At 38.8% G+C, this 19,655-nt stretch overlaps 1 protein-coding gene across 1 annotated transcript in view; it reads left to right on the forward strand.

The window, feature by feature from the left end:
• The first annotated feature begins 402 nt into the window (after positions 1-402).
• The window catches only part of LOC124861339 (bile salt export pump-like), a 28,902-nt gene continuing 9,649 nt past the window's right edge, over positions 403-19,655 (forward strand). Inside the window, exons 1-17 of the mRNA XM_047354966.1 lie at positions 403-664; positions 828-846; positions 6,716-6,745; positions 6,832-6,883; positions 6,972-7,279; positions 7,383-7,470; positions 9,148-9,281; positions 9,376-9,547; positions 11,265-11,389; positions 11,478-11,652; positions 11,777-11,890; positions 11,991-12,101; positions 12,793-12,918; positions 14,410-14,613; positions 15,250-15,420; positions 15,521-15,722; positions 19,464-19,536. Of these exons, the coding sequence (XP_047210922.1) occupies positions 586-664; positions 828-846; positions 6,716-6,745; positions 6,832-6,883; positions 6,972-7,279; positions 7,383-7,470; positions 9,148-9,281; positions 9,376-9,547; positions 11,265-11,389; positions 11,478-11,652; positions 11,777-11,890; positions 11,991-12,101; positions 12,793-12,918; positions 14,410-14,613; positions 15,250-15,420; positions 15,521-15,722; positions 19,464-19,536 (2,183 nt within the window). The 5' untranslated portion in view covers positions 403-585. The remainder of the gene's footprint in view (positions 665-827; positions 847-6,715; positions 6,746-6,831; positions 6,884-6,971; positions 7,280-7,382; positions 7,471-9,147; positions 9,282-9,375; positions 9,548-11,264; positions 11,390-11,477; positions 11,653-11,776; positions 11,891-11,990; positions 12,102-12,792; positions 12,919-14,409; positions 14,614-15,249; positions 15,421-15,520; positions 15,723-19,463; positions 19,537-19,655) is intronic.

Genomic DNA, 19,655 nt, shown 5'->3' on the forward strand with positions numbered 1-19,655 from the left:
CTATTCAGCCTACATGCTCGCTTCTGCAATAACAAGTTCATTAGTCTTTCCTCATGCCAAAAACCTTTCCTTATCTAAACCTGTTCCTTGACAGGCCTTGGACGCTGCTTAGAATGACTGTTTCCTCATGCCCAGAACAATTTATACAGAATTAAACTTTCACATGTGGTAAAAATGACAGTAACTCTTTTAATCTACCAAACAAAGTTATAATCTACCACACTGCAAGGTAAATGTTTGCTTTGCAAGGTCACTGGCCCTTTCAGTACAGGAACCGGTAGGACACTTACCTTCAAACAAAGCAATCTGACCCCAAGTTCCAACCAAGCCCAAATAATGCACGTGACTCTGCTGCCAACGTGCAAAGGGTGTCTACCTGTACCCACCTGGCAAACTGCCACAACTACAACCAGCTTCCATGAGCTGTGCATCAACCCACTGGACTGTGTAGATTATACTGACCTGGACTCATCAGTTTTAATCGTGGACAAGAAAGACATCAGATCAGAAAATTCCTGGTTCGCATCTGTCATTTAATCCTAGTTGAAGTTTAAGCTTCTGACGTCTGAAACTGATTTTGTCACCATGCCAACGGGATCTGTACGACTGCAAAGCATAAAAAAACTGGGACACGATAACCGCAGCTATGAAGTTTCAGGTGAAGGTAATGTACTATATCATATATAAACCAGATGGTTTAACACTAAAGAATACTGATCAAGTTATGATGAACGATGGAAAGGTGTCTTAAAAAGAAGATGAATAGTATATTACAGATAGCAGTTTGAACCACTGATTATAATACCTGTCCTGTGTTTGTGTTGCAGAACCAGCTGGTTCCTATATGTAAGTATAGCAATATAAATACTGACCCAATATTATCTACACAATAAAAACAATAAACCGCTGAACACATTCTTAACAATATAAAAAAAATGTTTTATTCATGAAATTCCTGTAAATAACTAAAATTCAATTACACTTACAGAGATTAATGGATTTTATTATGATTATATGTGACAGACTAACACAAAGTAGTGCCTAACTGTAAAGTGGAAGGAAAAAGACAAATGGTTAAAAAAATCAAATCTGAAAAGTGTGGAGTGTATATATATTTAGTCCCTTTCAGGCTGATATCCCTAGTAGAATGCAGAGGGACCAAAGACCTTTAAAAGTGACCCAAAAGTCCACCTACACTCACAGGTTGAGCAAGGAGAGCATTAATATGAGAAGCAGCCAAGTGACTTATAGTAGCTTTGGAGGAGCTGCAGAGAGCCACAGCTTTGATTGGAGTATACATTGATAGGACAACTATTAGTCATGCCCTTAACAAATCTAATCTCTATGGAAGAGTGGCAAGATCTGTGACTAAAATCAATAAGTACCCTCTGCATTTTTCCACAAGTCATGTAGGGTGACACAGCATCGTGTGGAGGAAGGTGCTCTGGTCAGATGATATCAGAATTTAACTTTTCGGTCTACATACAAAATGCTGTGTGACCCTGCAAACACCATCCTCACCCTTGAACATGGTGGTGATAGCATCATACCGTGGGGTTGCTTTTCTTTAGCAGAGCCAGGGAAGCGGATGTTAATTCACGGAAATTTTATTTGAGCTAAATACAGGAAAATCTAGGATGAAGTCATTTTAGAAGCTGCAAAAGAGTGTAGGCTGGGGCAGAGGTTACCCTTCTACATCTACAATCTACAATGGAATGGTTTAGATCAAAGAACATCCATGACTTTGAATGGCCTAGACCTAAATATGTTGAGAATCTTTCCAATCGACACAAATGCTCTCCACCTAATCTGACTGAGATTGGACTCTTCTGCAAAAAAGACTGAATGAAAAATGAATTTTGTCTCCAGATGGGCAAAGATTGTAGAAACATACCCCAAAAGACTTGCAGCTGTAATTGCAACAAAAGGCGGTTATGCAGAGTATTGACTCAGTGCGGCTATACAAGCTACACTTTTCAAACTTTCATTTATAAAAAATGTATAGTCATGTTTTATTTCCACTTCATAATTATGCACAGCTATGCGGGGGTCTATCATGTAAAATCCACATGAAATACATGGATATTTGTGTTTGATATTTGACAAATTGGGAAAGGTTAAGGGGGTTTCACAATTTTTGCAAGACTAAATAAACACACATAAATTAAAGTGGCTAAATCAAGTTTTAGCCACTTTAACTAAGTAATTATTTAAGTAATTTATTTCAACATTATTTTTGGAGTGAATTCAAAACGTATTTTCTATACAATAAATACTACCATAAAATATTTTAGTAATTGAAATGTATGAATTTCACTGCCTTGTTAGCCAATTAATACAGGCAGCTAGTCTGAAACTGAAAATCTGCTGAACACACACACCACAATAATTTCCTGTCCCACTAGTTGCCACATTTGCAAAAAAAATAATGAACAGCCCATGAAAAATATCGTTTATAGAAATCGCTAATGTGAGTTTTAAACCACTACTTACTGTAAGGGATAGCTGTGCTACTGTGCTAACAGTAACTTGTACATGAAATAGTAAAAACAAATGGAGATTTGGTTTCAGCTGTCTTTTTATTTCTGTCCTCCTCTATATCAGTGCTAAAGCTAGCTAAATTGTTCTTAGCATCTCTATTTTTATGCTGCTCCTTTAGAAACCAAGAGAAAGCCAGGCTAAGTGATGCAAGAAACAAAATAACTTTTTTATTGCTTTTTTTAACATTCGATTACTCATAGCTAATTAAAATGTTATTTTTTGTCAGTCAGTCAGTCATTTTCTACCACTTATTCCATAGTGGGTCGCGGGGGAGCTGGTGCCTATCTCCAGCAGTCTATGGGCGAGAGGCAGGGTACACCCTGGACAGGTCGCCAGTCCATCGCAGGGCAATGTTATTTTTTGTAATCCAGTATAATCTATTTAATATCTTTAGCTCAGGCAAAAGATAACAGAATATAATTTTTAACTACAGCTATCAACAGTTTCTCATCAATAGTCTTTATTCATTGGGTTGGGACCCTTTTACCTTCAGAACTGCCTTAACTCTTTGTAGTACAGATTCAATAAGGTGTTGGAAACATTTTTCAGAGATGTTGGTCCTTATTGCCTAAATCGCATCACACAGTTATTTCAGATTTGTTGGCAAATGGTTTCACTCTGGTCAGAAAGGGGTGGACAACTAGTAACAATACTTGGGTACGGGGGGGCCTGTGGTGTTTAAATGAGACCTTTGGGAGCACCACATCACGACACCGCCACCAGCCTGAACTGTTGCTACAAGGTAGGGCGAATCCATGCTTTCATGTTGTTTACACCAAATTCTGACCCATTATCTAAATATTGCAGCTGGAATTAGGTATTGAGGCTGTGTGAACTGCAGCCACAGTTTCCTGTTCTTCGCCGACAGTCCTCTGCTACTGTTGCCCACCCGCTTCAAGGTTCAATGTGTTGGACCACTTGTTTGCTGAATATTGGACTACTTGCATGGTGCGGGACGTCACTATGCCTTTCCAACGGCATCGGCCATTTGATTGACCGCTTTTCCTGAAGAAGTGGACGCACAGTTAACTTCCAACTCCCCGTTTTCTTGCTCGACCCCGCTCAGAAGAAAGCCGACAACAAGTAATACCCATCCTTTATTTTATTTCTTTCTTAGAAAGTCTGGGCAGAGTAGGAGGTCTTAGTGCGATGAGATTTGCTAGTTAGAATCTAATGTGTTCTGAACGATATGTGCATGTAACCTTGTTATTGAAACTTTGATGTGCTGTGTTGATGTCTGGAAGCAGTTGCGCTCCCAGTTCTGTGCGTGTTTTGTGGGGTATTTACCACCTGAGAGTCAGCGCAGGTGCGCGGTGAGACTGGACTGTTAAGATAACCTCATGGTGAAATTCCCCATTTTTCTTTGTCTTCAACCTCACTGCTTACTAGCTTGCCGCCAAAAGTTTTATAACTCTTTGTCTGCTCAGGAGTTGGGGGAGTTTTTATGACTGAGTATAACTGAGTTACAGTTGGAGCTGCGCCCCACCCTCCACTCACCCCCACACCCCTTCGTCATGTTCTCATGTTTGCCATAACTGCTGGTTGATTCAATACACACCCACTGCTGTTTTGCTTTATTTTTGCTTAGTTAGATATTTTACCCCTTTTATATAGAACTTTGCATGTTGAGTAGGCGATTTAATAAATATTCACATAGATAAACAGAAGGCGTTCTGTGTTTATTTTGTACAAGAGTGATTCGTCAGTCAAGATAAGGTTAAAGTTCCACACGTTTCGGCTGAAACGGTCGATTAAACAGTGACATCACCGGTAATAGTTATTAATTATTACGGAGTATTGAACGGTTGTAATTGTCAAAGGTGTTGAGCCACAATTACAACACCAGAAACATCTCTGGTCTCAATTCATAAATGAGGATTTTGGTTAAGAAATTGATTTAGTCAAATTATGATTTTTAATTATAATTATTGATCAAGATTAATCAATCAATAATCATAACACCCAACAAATGTGTTGTAAATTCTAAGAGGGTGTTTAGCATTTCTTGGTTGTAACAACTGGTTGTTTGAGCTATTGCCTTTAACATTTCTTAACCATGGTTAAGATGCAGTCTCTCTGTATTCCTCTGGCATCACACAAAACTGCCACTCACTGGATACTTTTTCTGGCCATTTTCTGGCCATTCTCTGTAAACCGCAGAGATGGTTGTTTGAATATACCAGTAGGTCAGCAGTTTTTGACATACTCAGACAAGACTATATGGCCACGACATGCAACCACCAGATTCACTGAAATCCCCTTTCCTTTCCCATGCTCAGTTTGAACATTTGCAGTAGTCTTTACCATATTTAATACTTCGAAGCATTGAGTTGCTTCCAGTCGATTGGCTGTTTTGATATTTGTGTTAACAAGGAATTGTGTAGGAGTCCCTAATAAGGTGGAATGTGTGTAGCTCATGCTAACTTGCCCCTAATAGATTGTTAGCTTGTTATTGCTTTGGACATGCAACTGCATTATTCATCTTTTTCAGAGAACTGGTTCCTCCAGTCTTTTTTATAAAACATTTTTGTTTTTTTCAGTTTGTTGATGCTAGACTAAAACATATCACTTGCACCACAAACAAGTTTTTCATTATGGAAGCAAATCGTTACCATATTTAAAATGAAAAAGCATTTTCAGAAATGCTTTTTCATTTTAAGAATGTGGCTGTATTGTTTGACTCATAAATGAAATTAGTTATCAATAATCCTATTTGCATTTTAATTTTCTTCTTCAAGACTGCTCATACCTTCACTAAATTAAAATGAAAAAGACATTTGAGATTTATTTTTCCAAATATGCCCCAGCAAATAGATACCAAAAATCAATTTGAAATGTAAAATTTGATAATGAAAAATAATTTCCAGAAATGCTTTTTCATTTTAAGAATGTGGCTGCATTATTTGACCCATAAATAAAATTAGTAATCAGTCATCCTATTTGCATTTCCTTCTTCATGATTGCACATTTTATGCCATAATCAAAAAGAAAACAAAGCAGACATTGCTTTTTCGTTTTCGTGGTCTGCCCGCAAAGTACTGCCCAGAACTCGAAAACGAAAAAGCATTCCGAGCTGCGGGCGCAGAAGAGTGACGTCAGCAGCCGCTCTTCCTCAGCTCCCTGCTGACCGAGCTACCCAGCTTGTTCGGTAGTGGGCGCTGTGCACGTCTGCATTGGCTGTGGCAGAGCTGCCACCGGAACTGCCACAGCCTGCCGCAGGGTGGCAGGGCATTCCGCGAGGATGCCAGAAGGTGCCAGACCGGCCGTAAAAGCTTGCCAATGCGGTTGCTGCTGTTTTTGTGGAAGCTGATGCTGATTACCGGCAAATGGGTTGTCATTATTGTTAATAGTGTCTGTGGAGAAAAAGCAATGTCTGCTTTGTTTTCTTTTTGATTATGGCATAAAATGTGCAGTCGTGAAGAAGAAAATGCAAATAGGATGATTGATTACTAATTTTATTTATGGGTCAAATAATGCAGTCACATTCTTAAAATGAAAAAGCATTTCTGGAAATGCGTTGTCATTTTCAAATTTTACACATCAAATTGAATTTTGGTATCCATTTGCTGGGGCACATTTTGAAAAATAAATCTCAAATGTCTTTTTCTTTTTCATTTTAAGCAAAAGAATGAGCAGTCTTGAAGAAGAAAATTAAAATGCAAATAGGATTATTGATTACTAATTTCATTTATGAGTCAAACAATACAGCCACATTCTTAAAATGAAAAAGCATTTCTGAAAATGCTTTTTCATTTGAAATATGGTAACGATTTGCTTCCATATTCCATTGCTTTAATGCATGTGCACTCAGTGGGAGTTGGCACCCCTGTTTGTGGCTGAGAGTAGCGAGACTGTTTCACATGCTTTGTGTGGAACTGGGCTGTGATTTCCTACATTTTGATTGGTTGTGGGGTTGGTAGAAGAAGGAGGTCGCCCAGGGCCCCATTCGTACAAGTATAGTATTGTTAAAAACCTTGCTCAAAACAAAATCTTGCATTTCTTTTCAGAATGCTAAAATGTTGAAGAAAATCTTTCTAATTTCAGAGACTTTAACTGTTTGCATAAAGTTACAGAGAACAGAATTGATTCTGTATACATTTTGTCCTCATTGTGCCATAACTATAAAAGGATTACCTGGGGGCAGCAACTCACTGTTCTGCTTTGTTCCATGCAGGTCGATGACTAATTCAAAGGACAAGGAAAAGTCAGTACCAAATGGCAGTAGATGTTCTGAATACCTAATTGCATTCACCTAGTACAGACAATGACTGACTTCCCCCTTTTAAACAGGGTTCAAGGAAATCAAGAGCAAGCTGCAATTAGAGTCGGCTTCTTCCAGCTGGTAAAAATCCCTTTGTTTTGTTTTTTAAATCTCTCCTTGTGAGGTTTTCCCCTCTAATAAAAGCATGTTATTAATATTTACTGCCCAGTTCCGCTTTTCCACCTGCAAGGATGTTCTGATGATGGTTTTGGGCAGCGTATGTGCAGTGCTGCATGGCTCGGCCCAGCCCCTCATGTTGTTGGTGTTTGGCCTGCTCACCGACACCTTCATTGAGTATGATATGGAGCTCAGCGAACTAACTGATGACCGGAAGGAGTGTGTGAACAACACCATCCAGTGGAAGAGGAACTACACTGTAGTTCAAGACCTGACTCAGCCCCTGAACCAGTCGGACCTGGGTCTTATCATCAACTCCACGTTAGAGATGCTCAATCCACTGGAAAACAGGTCATGTGGGTAAGTGCTTAAATCTATGATGAAGATGTTATTTTAAAAAACCTACATATGCATTTAGGTTTCATATGTATGTTTAATTAACTGCCTGTGTGCTGATTTTTAGGATTCTTGACATCGAGCATGAAATGACCATGTTTGCCTACTATTATGTTGGGATTGGACTATCCGTATTCTTGCTTGGATACTTGCAGGTTAGTCTTAAAATGTCACAACATCTTATTTGTTTTTGTCACTTAGTCCTTAAATTAAAATCAAAGAATACATGTTGAAATTATTTGATCCAATCAATTATAAAACCTTAAAAAGAAATTGGGTGTGCAACATCAACATTCTTGACCCGCTGTCTTAATTTTCTACCAACAGTTGCAGAAAGGAACCTAGTTCAAGGCAGATTCTAATGTGGCCAAAGTAAAGCATTTAGCACCACCCACAATTTAACTTTTGACCCTCTCTTTGACTCAAACAGAAATGTGACACCTAATGGCAGCAGATGTGTAGCACGTCCTATTACCTTAAAGGTTTTTAATGTATGAAGCAACACTGAAATGTTTTTCTAAATATTTGAAATCTGCCAAAAAAGAACCAAAGACGTGATGAAAGAGTTTAAAAGAATAGAATAGAATAGAAGGAAGCTATTTGAATGTGTCATAGAAAAAGTCCCTGTGATCGCAAACTGTGAAAAGATGATAGTGTGTGTTAAACTGAAGTATGTTGAGGGAGAAAGCTGTAGATAAATGGAGACGCATTCCCTCAGTTAGTTCAGAATGAGACAACTGAGACACTGTACAGGTTGTATTTTGTTGAACTACTTGCAAGTCAAATTTGGTTGTATCTTTGTAAGAGTTTGAGTGTCGGTTGTTTCTCTTGAGGTGTATCACAGAAACTTTTTCTTGACAGTTTTCTAACTGTTTTGCAAATAGAAAATATAAAATGTGGGACCTGGCCTGACTTTTACCTTGCAGAACCAGGTTTTGGCGCCATTGCATGTACATCTTGGCAAAATAGATTATTTTTTTTAATTTGCCACAACAGGCAAATGTCTGGACGGATTGAGCCATTTTTATGCATAAATAACTTTGACTTAAACCATTCCATTGTGGCTCTGACTGTACATTTGGGGTAGTTCTCCTGCTTGAAGGTTAACAGCTCTAACAAGTTTTCTTCCAGGATTGACCTATATTTGGCTACATTATCTTCCCAGCAACTTTAATCAGCGTCGCTATCCATGCACCCTACAGCATGACACTGTCACCTCCATGTTTTACCATGGGGGTGGTGTGTTTAGAGCGGTGCAGTGTCAGTTTTCTATCACAAATGGCATTTTTATGAACAGAAAGTTTAGTTTTGGTCTTAACTGCCCTGAGCCCTTCTTATGGCTTTATTTTAGCTTTCCTAGCTTAGCTTTTTAGCTTGCTTTAGCTTATTTTAACTTTCTTACAACTCTTCCCTAAAGTCCAGATCTGTGGAATTGTTCTGCTAAGACATGTACCCACTTAAGCTGTGAATCTCTGCAGCTCTCATGTGCCTCTTGTCAGTCTTTCTGATTTACTGGTTGCAATGGATTTTATTTAGGGGTATCAGAGTAAAAAGGTCTAAATTTATATGCATGCCACACTTTTCAGATTTGTTTTTGGGAGAAAAAAAATCATTAAACCATGTATAGTTTTCTGATACTTTCTATCATACACTACTTTGTGTAGCTGATCCTGGACTCATAGAAGAAGGCCTCTCTAAACATATTCGTGTAAAATTTGTGTCATTTTTCTGTAATAATATGAAATCACACCTGATAATAACTTGCAGCACTGCTTGCTTTTTATCTAAACATGACCAAAAATAAGTGTACCTTTCTTCTTCCCCACTGACAGATCTCTCTGTGGGTGACAGCCGCTGCCAGGCAGATTCAGCTCATCAGGAAAATGTACTTCAGCAAAGTGATGAGGATGGAGATTGGCTGGTTTGACTGCACCTCTGTAGGGGAGCTCAACACTCGCATGTCAGAGTGAGTTAGGAAGGAGGGGATGACATTGTTTCAGGCTTAAGGATTGTCCTGCAGCGTAAGAGTCTGACTTTTAACCCTCATGTATGTCTTACAGTGACATAAACAAGATCAACGATGCCATTGCAGACCAGGTTGCAATATTTGTTCAACGCTTCATCACGTTTGTGTGTGGTTTCTGTATCGGGTTTGTGAAAGGATGGAAGTTAACACTTGTCATTGTCGCTGTCAGTCCACTGATTGGGGTTGGAGCAGGTCTCATGGCTCTGGTGAGAATAAACCTCTCCTCACTGTGTGAGTCAGCTTGACTTGATAAATTATGGCAAATCTTTAACTTGACCTTTAACTTGTTACCGTGAGTCTCTTAACTTATTTTATTGATCAAATTTTTCTTGCAAATCTATTTTGTCTAATATTCAGCTAGGTTATTTCCATTTTAGGATAAGGTTGGACTAAGAACACCCAAACTGGCATGTGGTGTGTTGCAATAGTTAGTGGTGCTGCTAGTAACCCTAACATGTTCAAGAACTACAGTCTACCTGGAGTGTCTGAAAATAAAGTTGTCGATGGTTTATAGTCTTGGACATTTGGAACGAAGCAAAAATAAACTTAATTTATGATAAGATTTTCTGATGTACCTAAACAGGGACATACATTATGTTGTAAATCTGTAGATTGCAAGCACTTGCTTTAATTCAGAAATACTTTGTGGTTGTTGTTTCATATTCATATCTATCCCAAACAATAACACTACCACCACCATGTCTCACAGAATAACCACCATTATGTTTTTGTCCAGTAAGCATTGTGATTTCCAATTCCCATCAAGACTGGATCAAGAAACATACCCAAAGACTGAGAAATGCATGTAACAGATGAATGTACCTTGGGTAATGGTATAGACTACAGTTTTTCGGAAGCCCTTTCTCAAGTTGAAAATAGATCAATAATCCACTTCTAAAACAGCTGCTATACTTTATTCAAGGATTACAATTTAAGATGAGGTTTGCCGGATCCAAAATGGCCATGATCTTTGAGCAGGACGATTCAGGTTTTCATTTTCCAGAGGTTTGAGAACATTAGTGAACATCGAGAAGGCCAAGGAACACAGCAGACAGGTCAGGAAGAAAGTATTGGACCAGTTTAAAGCAGGGTTAGGTTCTAAAACAGTATCCCAACGTTTGACGATCTCACAGAGCTCTGTTTAGTCCATCATCTGAAAATGGAAAGAGTATGACAAAACTAAACTAACAGGCTTGGCAAGTAGAGCGGTAATTATTGAAACAGCTAAGAGACCCATGGTAGCTCTGTAAGAACTGCTGAGATCCACTGTTCAGGGGGGAGAAACTGGTAACAAGATCACTATTTGTCAGGCACTCCATAAATCTGGACTTGGTTTAGGAAACATGGTGATGGCAGCTTGCTGTGGGGATGCATTTCTTCAGCGTGGTTGAAGGCTAAACATACAGCCAGGGCTTTAATGGAGTTATTGTAGATAAAAGCATTTTCATATGTTTGAATGGCTGAGTAAAAGACCCAATGAAATTAAATCAATTAAAATCAGAATCTGTGGCAAGACCTAAAATCAATATTCACATATTGTCTCTGTCCGATTGGACTGAGCTGGACAATAATCCACTTCCCTAGACGCGTAAAGACAAACCCAAAGAGATTTGCAGCAGCAATTGCAGCTCAGTATTGGCCAAGTGGAGGCTGAAAACAAACGCACATCACATGCTTTCGATTTTTATTTGTATTTATAACTTTATAACAACCAAGAAATATGATGCAGAGAAACTAATTAGAGCTTTTGGCTTAATTTTATTACAGTACTTATGTTGTACCAATTAGCATGTTCATACAACTACATGGTAAGGTTCTATAACTTGGTGTGGAGATGAACCGATATCGCTCACGTATTTAGTTTACCTAATGTCACAAATTTGGCCCACTTCAGTCAACTTTGCATCTGTTTCTGATGTGCAGTTTGTGGCCAAGCTGACGGGGATGGAGCTGCAGGCCTACGCTAAAGCTGGTGCCGTGGCTGATGAGGTCCTTTCTTCCATCAGGACTGTAGCTGCTTTTGGAGGAGAGAAAAAGGAAGTAGACAGGTATGGGTTATGCCAGGGTGCAAATCTAAGCTGGACATTTTGATTCTTTTCTATGTAAGGTACATTGAGCTTTGGTAATTTTCTGAAGGTATGACAGGAACTTGATCTCGGCCCAGCGATGGGGCATCAGGAAGGGTATGATAATGGGTTTTTTTACCGGATACATGTGGCTGATCATCTTCCTGTGCTATGCACTGGCCTTCTGGTACGGCTCTACTCTTGTGATAGACACTGAGGAGTACACACCAGGAACCCTGATTCAGGTATTGCTTATGACTGAACATGCAATGCCACTGTGTCATTTTATTCTCTTACAAGTCAAGGCTTTTGATAATCTCTTTTGGACATTCAGAAAAAGAACCCAGAAATCGTACTGTGTTATTTCAGGTCTTTTTCGGGGTGCTGATTGCAGCCATGAATTTGGGACAGGCTTCCCCATGTTTGGAGGCGTTTGCAGCCGGCCGTGGAGCTGCTACTACAATATTTGAGACTATTGACAGGGTAGGAATGCTTCATGCTTCAGATCTTCCCGTTAAAATTTAGCTTGTTTTGGTTTAAAAAGTTGTCTTATTGTAAATTTTCCCTGAACGTGTCACACCAGGAGCCGGAGATTGACTGTTTATCAGAGGCTGGATACAAGCTTGACCGAGTCAAAGGGGATATTGAATTCCATAATGTGACCTTCTACTATCCATCCAGACCAGACGTTAAAGTAAAGTACTGCCTAAAATATTAAAAGGCTTTATGATTGATTTAGATTTTAAGCCCTGAAAGCTCACAAGGACACTTTAACTGATCAAATAAAGCGATATATACATATTTATTTCTGAAGACACAAATCTGGTCTCATTGTTTTGAAATTCTGATTTGTCCTGAACTTTTAAATTCTTGATTCCTGATTTATTAAGGGCATTTATTAAGAAATTCATTTCACCATTTAAAGATGTAATTTTCAAAGAGATACAGTAAGGGTTAATTACCATCCACTGGTATTTTAGAAATAGCTGTTTGTTTGTTCGTCCACACTCAGCAAATCCTTCACAAACCAAGTTATATCCACCATGTCTGAAAGATATCATCACGCTCCTGTGTTTACTTTTTAAATTGAAGTTTTCTCCAACACCTGCAGGGCTGTGTAACAATTCACACCTTAGTGCGTTTCCACATTTTTTCATGTTACAACCACAAACTTTAATGTTTGTGTGCTCTGTTTATTTATTCGGTGAATTCTCATGGAAAGTATTAGCACAGAATTTATTTTGGTATTACTAGGATGAATAGAAATGCTTCACATCATGGCAGGTAAAGGTATTTCTGTCAATAGAGAGCTTTTTTAGGTTTCTGCATTCAGAATTCAGCCAGAAATATTTCTCACTATGGAGCAATGACCTGTCTGTAATCAGATCCTGGACCAGCTCAGCGTTGCAGTGAAGTCAGGTGAAACCACCGCCTTTGTGGGCCCCAGCGGAGCGGGGAAGAGCACTGCCATTCAGCTCATTCAGCGCTTCTACGACCCTAAAGAAGGCATGGTAGGAGCAGGGCTCAGAATATCACACTCATAATGAGGTGGTTCCTCTATCATTGCTCCTATCGCTTCTCCTGAGGCTGAAGTCTTCCTCAACACACTCCTCCCTCCTTTTCAGCTCTCAAAAATAACCATCCCCTGAGGTTGATGGAGGTAGATGATAATTTGTTTCATTATTCAGCTAATGGTTCCTAACAGCCTCATTTTTCACTTTTACAGGAATTACAGAACCTCACACATCCTCCTCTCCTTTTTTCAGCCTTTCAGAAAATATATCTTGCTTTCGAAAAATTGTACAAAAGACTGACAACCTTTTCATTTTAAAGTGCCTGTGACAGTTTTCCCACATATGCAGAAATTCAAAGAAAACATCTTAATATTGAAGAAACTAGGCAGTAATTGACACTATATTAGAATTAAAAACATGATAAAAGACAATGTGACACATGTAGATCCTCATTAAACGAAACCTGAGCCTGACGCTCCCATTACCTCCCGCATGTCTCTCATCCCAACAAAAAATACACGCTCATACGATATGTTTAAATCAATGTTTCTCTAAAGATTCTAATATAAAGTTAAATAAAATGACACCAGGTAGTGTCTTCAGACCTTAAATCATCTCTTGTGTCTGCTGCTGCTGCTCCATGCTGCTCAGCTTTGCCTTTGGTTGTTTCACTCAGTGCCGTATTTACTGTAACCCTGGATTTACACTGTGTCTGCTCCGGTCCAGTCCAGTCTGCTGCGAAGCCCGGAGGAGCTCCAAGAACTATACGCAGATCGCCCAATTAAAGCCAGTGATAAATGCGTTAGCAAGTCCAAAACAACTCATTCTGTGGAAGTTAAACCGGTTAAACTGCTTAATTTTTCGTTTTATGCATCCAGATATTTTCATGTGTTTTGTTCTACAATGGGTGAGTTCACTGAGTGTAATTGCTCGGTTTATAATACCTTAGTTAATGTATATAATCCAGTAACTCAACTAATAAATCTAATGTAAACAAATGCTAATATATACACGTGTGTATATGCAAATATTTGTGTGTATTTATTAACATAGCGAGATCTAGTCTGTCTTTAGTGAATTATTTTGAATTATTTTGAAAATCATCATCTCTCTCTGATAGTGACTGGGGAAACATCGGATTCTCTGCTGCTGTCTGTGTTGCTGGTCATTGAAGCAGCAGTCAGTTTACATGTCAGGGTTCCCCTTTTACGTCATAAAAGAGCACGAGGTAGTAGTCTGGAAATGTCTTTCTAGTGAAATTTATGACCAACTGTTCATTTCAGTGGCATAAATTTACTTTTTTGAAACATTTCATTAATGTTTCCCTTCCATAACTGTAATTGGATTTTTCATAAAAATTCCATGTCACAGGCACTTTAAACTACTATTGTTGCAAGAAAGAAAGGAACATTAATGTAGCACACTGCTGTAATAGCACCATCCATCAAGTTTAGCATCAGCTCCCGCTCACTGTGCCATGTGTCCCAGGTGACGCTGGATGGTCATGACATCAGAGGCCTAAACATCCAATGGCTGCGCTCCCTTATTGGCATTGTGGAACAGGAACCTGTACTGTTTGCCACCACCATTGCAGAGAACATACGCTATGGTCGACCTGGGGTATCTATGGAGGACATCATCACCGCTGCAAAGGAGGCTAACGCATACAGTTTCATTATGGACCTCCCACAGGTGGGGATGAAGTTTAAATCAAATACAGTGCTGTAAAACGTTTTAGCAGCCTTACAGATTTCTTCTGTTTTTGGAGCTGTAATGTTTCAGATCATCAAACACAACGTGAAAAAGTACGAGTTAATAACTGGTTGTTCCACCCTGGGTAGCAACAACTGCAATATAGTGTTTGTGATAACTAGCAATGAGCCTTTGACCTCATGGTGGAGAAATTTTGGCCCGCTCTACTTTCCAGAATTGTTGAATTTAGCCACACTGGAGGGCTTTTCACTATAAAGGCCCCCTTGAAGGTCGTATCCAGGCATCTCGGCTGGATTTAAGTTTGACCTTTGATTAGGTCACTCCAAAACCTTAATTTGTTTTTGCTTTTTTCTATTAAGATGTGAACTTGCTGGTGTGTTTTGGATCATTGTTCAAAGGGAAACATACTGAATGTTTCATGAAAACAGGAAAATGAAAACAATTCAAAAACTGCATTTTCTTTAACCAAATTTGTCTGATTTAAATTAGTTTGATGATCTGAAAAATTTAAATGTCAAAAAAGCAAAAACAAATTAATATGCAAGGAGGAAAATACTTTTTCACAGCACTGTGTGTTTAAAAAGTATAATTTTTCTCTTTTTTGAAATCTTGCAGAAATTTGACACATTGGTAGGGGAAGGTGGGGGCCAGATGAGCGGTGGGCAGAAACAGAGGATAGCCATTGCTCGTGCTTTGGTCAGGAACCCTCGAATCTTACTGCTGGACATGGCGACCTCTGCTCTGGACAATGAGAGTGAAGCTATTGTTCAGGAAGCTTTGGATAAAGTATGTAAGACTTGTGTTAAAATGTGTCTTCACCAAAAGGTTCTTTCCAGAAAACCCAGTTACAGTCATGGAATATGAAATATTTCGGGCTTTCTTACAGGTTCGTATGGGACGCACCACCATCTCTATCGCTCACCGACTATCCACCATAAAGAATGCAGATGTAATTGTTGGCTTTGAGCACGGCCGGGCAGTGGAGAGGGGCAAACACAATGAACTGTTGGAGAGGAAGGGGGTGTACTTCACTCTTGTCACCTTGCAAAGCCAGGGAGACAAGGCTTTGAATGAGAAGACCAGGGAAAGTAAGTTTATCATTTAAGTAATTCCATGACATTTCCTATAAGCCGTGCCATTAAAAACAGCTGCCAAATACTTAGGTTTCTCTTTCAAGGCCAAAACCTTCCAGGCCCATTGAGACATAAACTTCACCAGAAATCTGAAAGTGTTTGGTGCCAAAATGCCAGGATCACATTTTTTAATTCTTGGTAACTGTGAGGTAGGACCTTTATAGATCGGGCAGCCCAGGAAATCTCATAGCTTATTTGTATTAAAATCTGCAATGTTCTCCTTAGTGGTTTTGTTCCAGGTGCATTTTCCTGCAATGAAAGGGCGACTGCCATCAGAAACACTGCTATCAGACCACCGAACAGTGGAAAATTCCTAAAAGCTGCAGTTAAAAAGATGTAAATGACTCATTATAGGCGTTGAATGATGTTTGGGCTCTCAGATCAGCCTCTCTGTGTTTGGCTGGACTTGATGAAAACCAGCAATTACAATAACTTTGATGTCAGGATCAAAACTTTACTGTGATTAGAGACACATGCAGTCAGTTTCCATCCTTGTTATTATCTAAGTATTTAAATAAAAAGCAACACGACGTGTTCTCTTGTTTTTTAGATGTTTCAGGTCTTATTAAGACGTGAGCATAAAAGCTCGCATGTTGCCGTTGTTAGGGACATCAAGTGATAACGACCCAAACACTGAACTGAATAGAGGGTAGGGCCAGTTTTTTCTTACTTTAACTATAAATTTGGACAGGAAATGTCTTGTGATTGCTTTAGTGCATTTTCCCCCGAAGACTCGAGATTTTCCAAAGTTAGCTGTAAGTTACAATACAATGCAGTTTGAAATGAAGAAAGAAAGACAAGTAGAATTTGATTTTAGATATTCAGGTAAAATAAAACATTGCAGATGAAAATGAAGAACAGATCTTTTGGTGAGGGCATCTTCCTGGGTGGTGGGGACAGCAACTCCTTCCTATCTGTACACCCCCTCAAGATCAAAATCCCTGCTGGCTCAGGTGATGAAAGAGGAAGGGACTAGTGTAAAGTTGTCTGTATAGATAATATACCCAGAGCCCAGGTGGTCTTTGTTGTCCAATCTGGTTACAACACAGAAAGAGAACCCCTTGCCTGAACCCATCTTGGGTCTACTGGTGTAGCTCAGTCAATTGCTATTTCTAAGAGAGAGAAAGAGTTAAATACTGAAAGACAGGGCCAAGTGGATCATCGGTTGAAGGTGAGCATGAAGTTGTTGCCAGCAGAAACTTGGACGATGCCCCTCTCCAGAAAGGTGTCACAGGTAGACACAGAGCCAGGCCAGGTGTAGCTTCTAGGAAGAGAAAAGAGAGAAAACATAAAGTTAAAAGCTGAGTTAACAGCAAATAATGCAAAATTGGAGAGTAGTGTGAGAATGTAGCGAAGAGAGTGAAAGTGGTCATTATGTACTACAACAGCCTAAGCCTATAGCAGCATAACTATAGAGATAGCTCAGGAAAACCTAAGCCACTCTAACCATAAGCTTTATCAAAAAGGAAAGTTTTAAACCTAACCTCAAAAGTAGACAGGATGTCTGCCTCACGAACTAAAACTGGGAGCTGGTTCCACAGGAGAGGAGCCTGATAACTAAAGGATCTGCCTCCCATTCTACTTCTAGAGACTCTAGGAACCACCAGTAAACCTGCAGTCTGAGAACGAAGTGCCCTGTTAGGAATATATGGAACAATCAGATCTCTGATATTTGATGGAGCTAGATCATTAAGGGCTTTATATGTGAGGAGGAGAGTTTTAAATTCTATTCTGGATTTAACAGGGAGCCAATGAAGGGAAGCTAAAATAGGAGAAATATGATCTCTCTTTTTAATTTTCATCAGAACTCTTGCTGCAGCATTCTGAATCAGCTGAAGGCTTTTAACTGCATTTTGTGGACATCCTGATAGTAAAGAATTACAATAGTCCAGCCTTGAAGTAACAAATGCATGGAGTAGTTTTTCAGCGTCCCTCCTGGATAGGATATTTCTAATTTTGGCAATGTTCCGGAGGTGAAAGAAGGATATCCTAGAAACCTGTTTAATAAGGGATTTAAATGACATGTTTTGGTCAAAAATAACACCAAGGTTTTTTACTTTATTACCGGAGGTCAATTTAATGCCATCCAGGTTAAGTGATTGACTAAGCAGTTTCTTTTTTAAAGACTCTGGTCCAAAGACAACAACTTCTGTCTTGTCTGAATTTAGAAGCAGAAAATTTAAAGTGATCCAAGTTTTTATATCTTCAAGACATGCTTGTAGTCTGTCTAACTGGTTGGGCTCATCAGGATTTATGGATAAGTAAAGCTGAGTATCATCAGCGTAACAGTGAAAATTTATCCTATGCTTCCTGATAATTTGACCTATTGGAAGCATATATATAGTAAAGAGAATTGGCCCAAGTACTGAGCCCTGTGGTATTCCACAATTAACCCTGGAGTTTAAAGATGATTTATCATTTACATGAACAAACTGGAATCTGTCAGACAGATAAGATTTGAATCAGCCTAGCGCTGTTCCCCTGATCCCTACAACATATTCTAGCCTTTCTAAGAGAATATTATGGTCGACTGTATCAAATGCAGCACTGAGATCTAACAGAACCAGAACAGATAAGTCCATTATATGAGGCCATAAGAATATCATTAGTGACTTTCAGCAGAGCTGTTTCAGTGCTATGATGAGCTCTGAAGCCTGACTGAAACTCTTCAAACAGGTCATTGCTGTGTAAATGCTCACACATTTGATTAGCAACCATTTTCTCAAGAATTTTAGCTAAGAACGGAAGATTGGATATTGGTCTGTAATTTATTAAGTCATCTCGATCAAGCGAAGGTTTCTTAAGTAAAGGTTTAATTACAGCTAACTTAAAAGCTTGTGGTACATATCCATTTACTAAAGATATATTAATCATATCTAAAATTGGGCTGGTAATCAGAGGGAACACTTCCTTAAATAATTTGGTTGGGATTGGGTCTAACATACAAGTTGAAGGTTTAGATGAAGCTAATATTTCTGATAGTTCCACAGGATCAAAACAGTCCAAACACAAATCAGGTTCTGCAGTTATTTCCAATGTTGTCTCACTTGTTGAGGATGAAGTAATCATCTTTGGGAGTATGTCAAAGATTTTATTTTTAATAGAATCAATTTTATTTAAGAAGAATCCCATAAAGTCATGACTGCTGAGAGCTAAGGGAATGGATGGCTCAACAGAGCTATGACTCTAAGTTTAGCAACTATACTAAAGAGAAACCTAGGATTATTCTTATTCTCTTCTATTAATGATTCTGGCTTGGCGAAGTGTCTTTTTATACAACAGTAGGCTATTTTTCCAGATTATTAGGTGCTAGTAGCCCAACAATCACAATTTCATAGTATATTTTGAATATGCAAACATTGTGGATGATTTTAGTTAGAAATCATAAATGATTAATTGTGATTGTTAAATTATTATTTTTTAATAAATATTCATAATCAAACCACACCTTTTATTTAAACAATTAGGTTTATCATGTCCTGGGTGAATGTGAATCTACACCAACATATTGGTGTTATATTAACCTATAAAAACGTCCCGGTTCAAGCTGATTCTTTGACTTGGTCTTTGTCTTCTGGACTCACACCTTTATATGTTTCTCATTTTCCTTTCAATGTTTATAATGGTATGGCTGATCAGAGGACTATATTACATAAATCCATTAAATCACTTTCCTTTTTTTTTGTCATATGTTAGCGGCTGAGGGCGAAGAGCAGCAGCCAGAGAGGTTAAATCTATCCAGAGCAGGCAGCTATCGTGCCAGTTTAAGGTATTGTCCGAACACATTTCTTTATTACTTGCTCTTTCACCCACTTTAGGTACACATTCATTTACTCAGCTCTAAATGTGCATCTAAATAGGATTGCTACAGCTGTCTTTTTATAGCTG

The sequence above is a fragment of the Girardinichthys multiradiatus genome, chromosome 24, assembly GCF_021462225.1.
Source record: "Girardinichthys multiradiatus isolate DD_20200921_A chromosome 24, DD_fGirMul_XY1, whole genome shotgun sequence".
In the NCBI taxonomy this organism is placed as follows: domain Eukaryota; kingdom Metazoa; phylum Chordata; class Actinopteri; order Cyprinodontiformes; family Goodeidae; genus Girardinichthys; species Girardinichthys multiradiatus.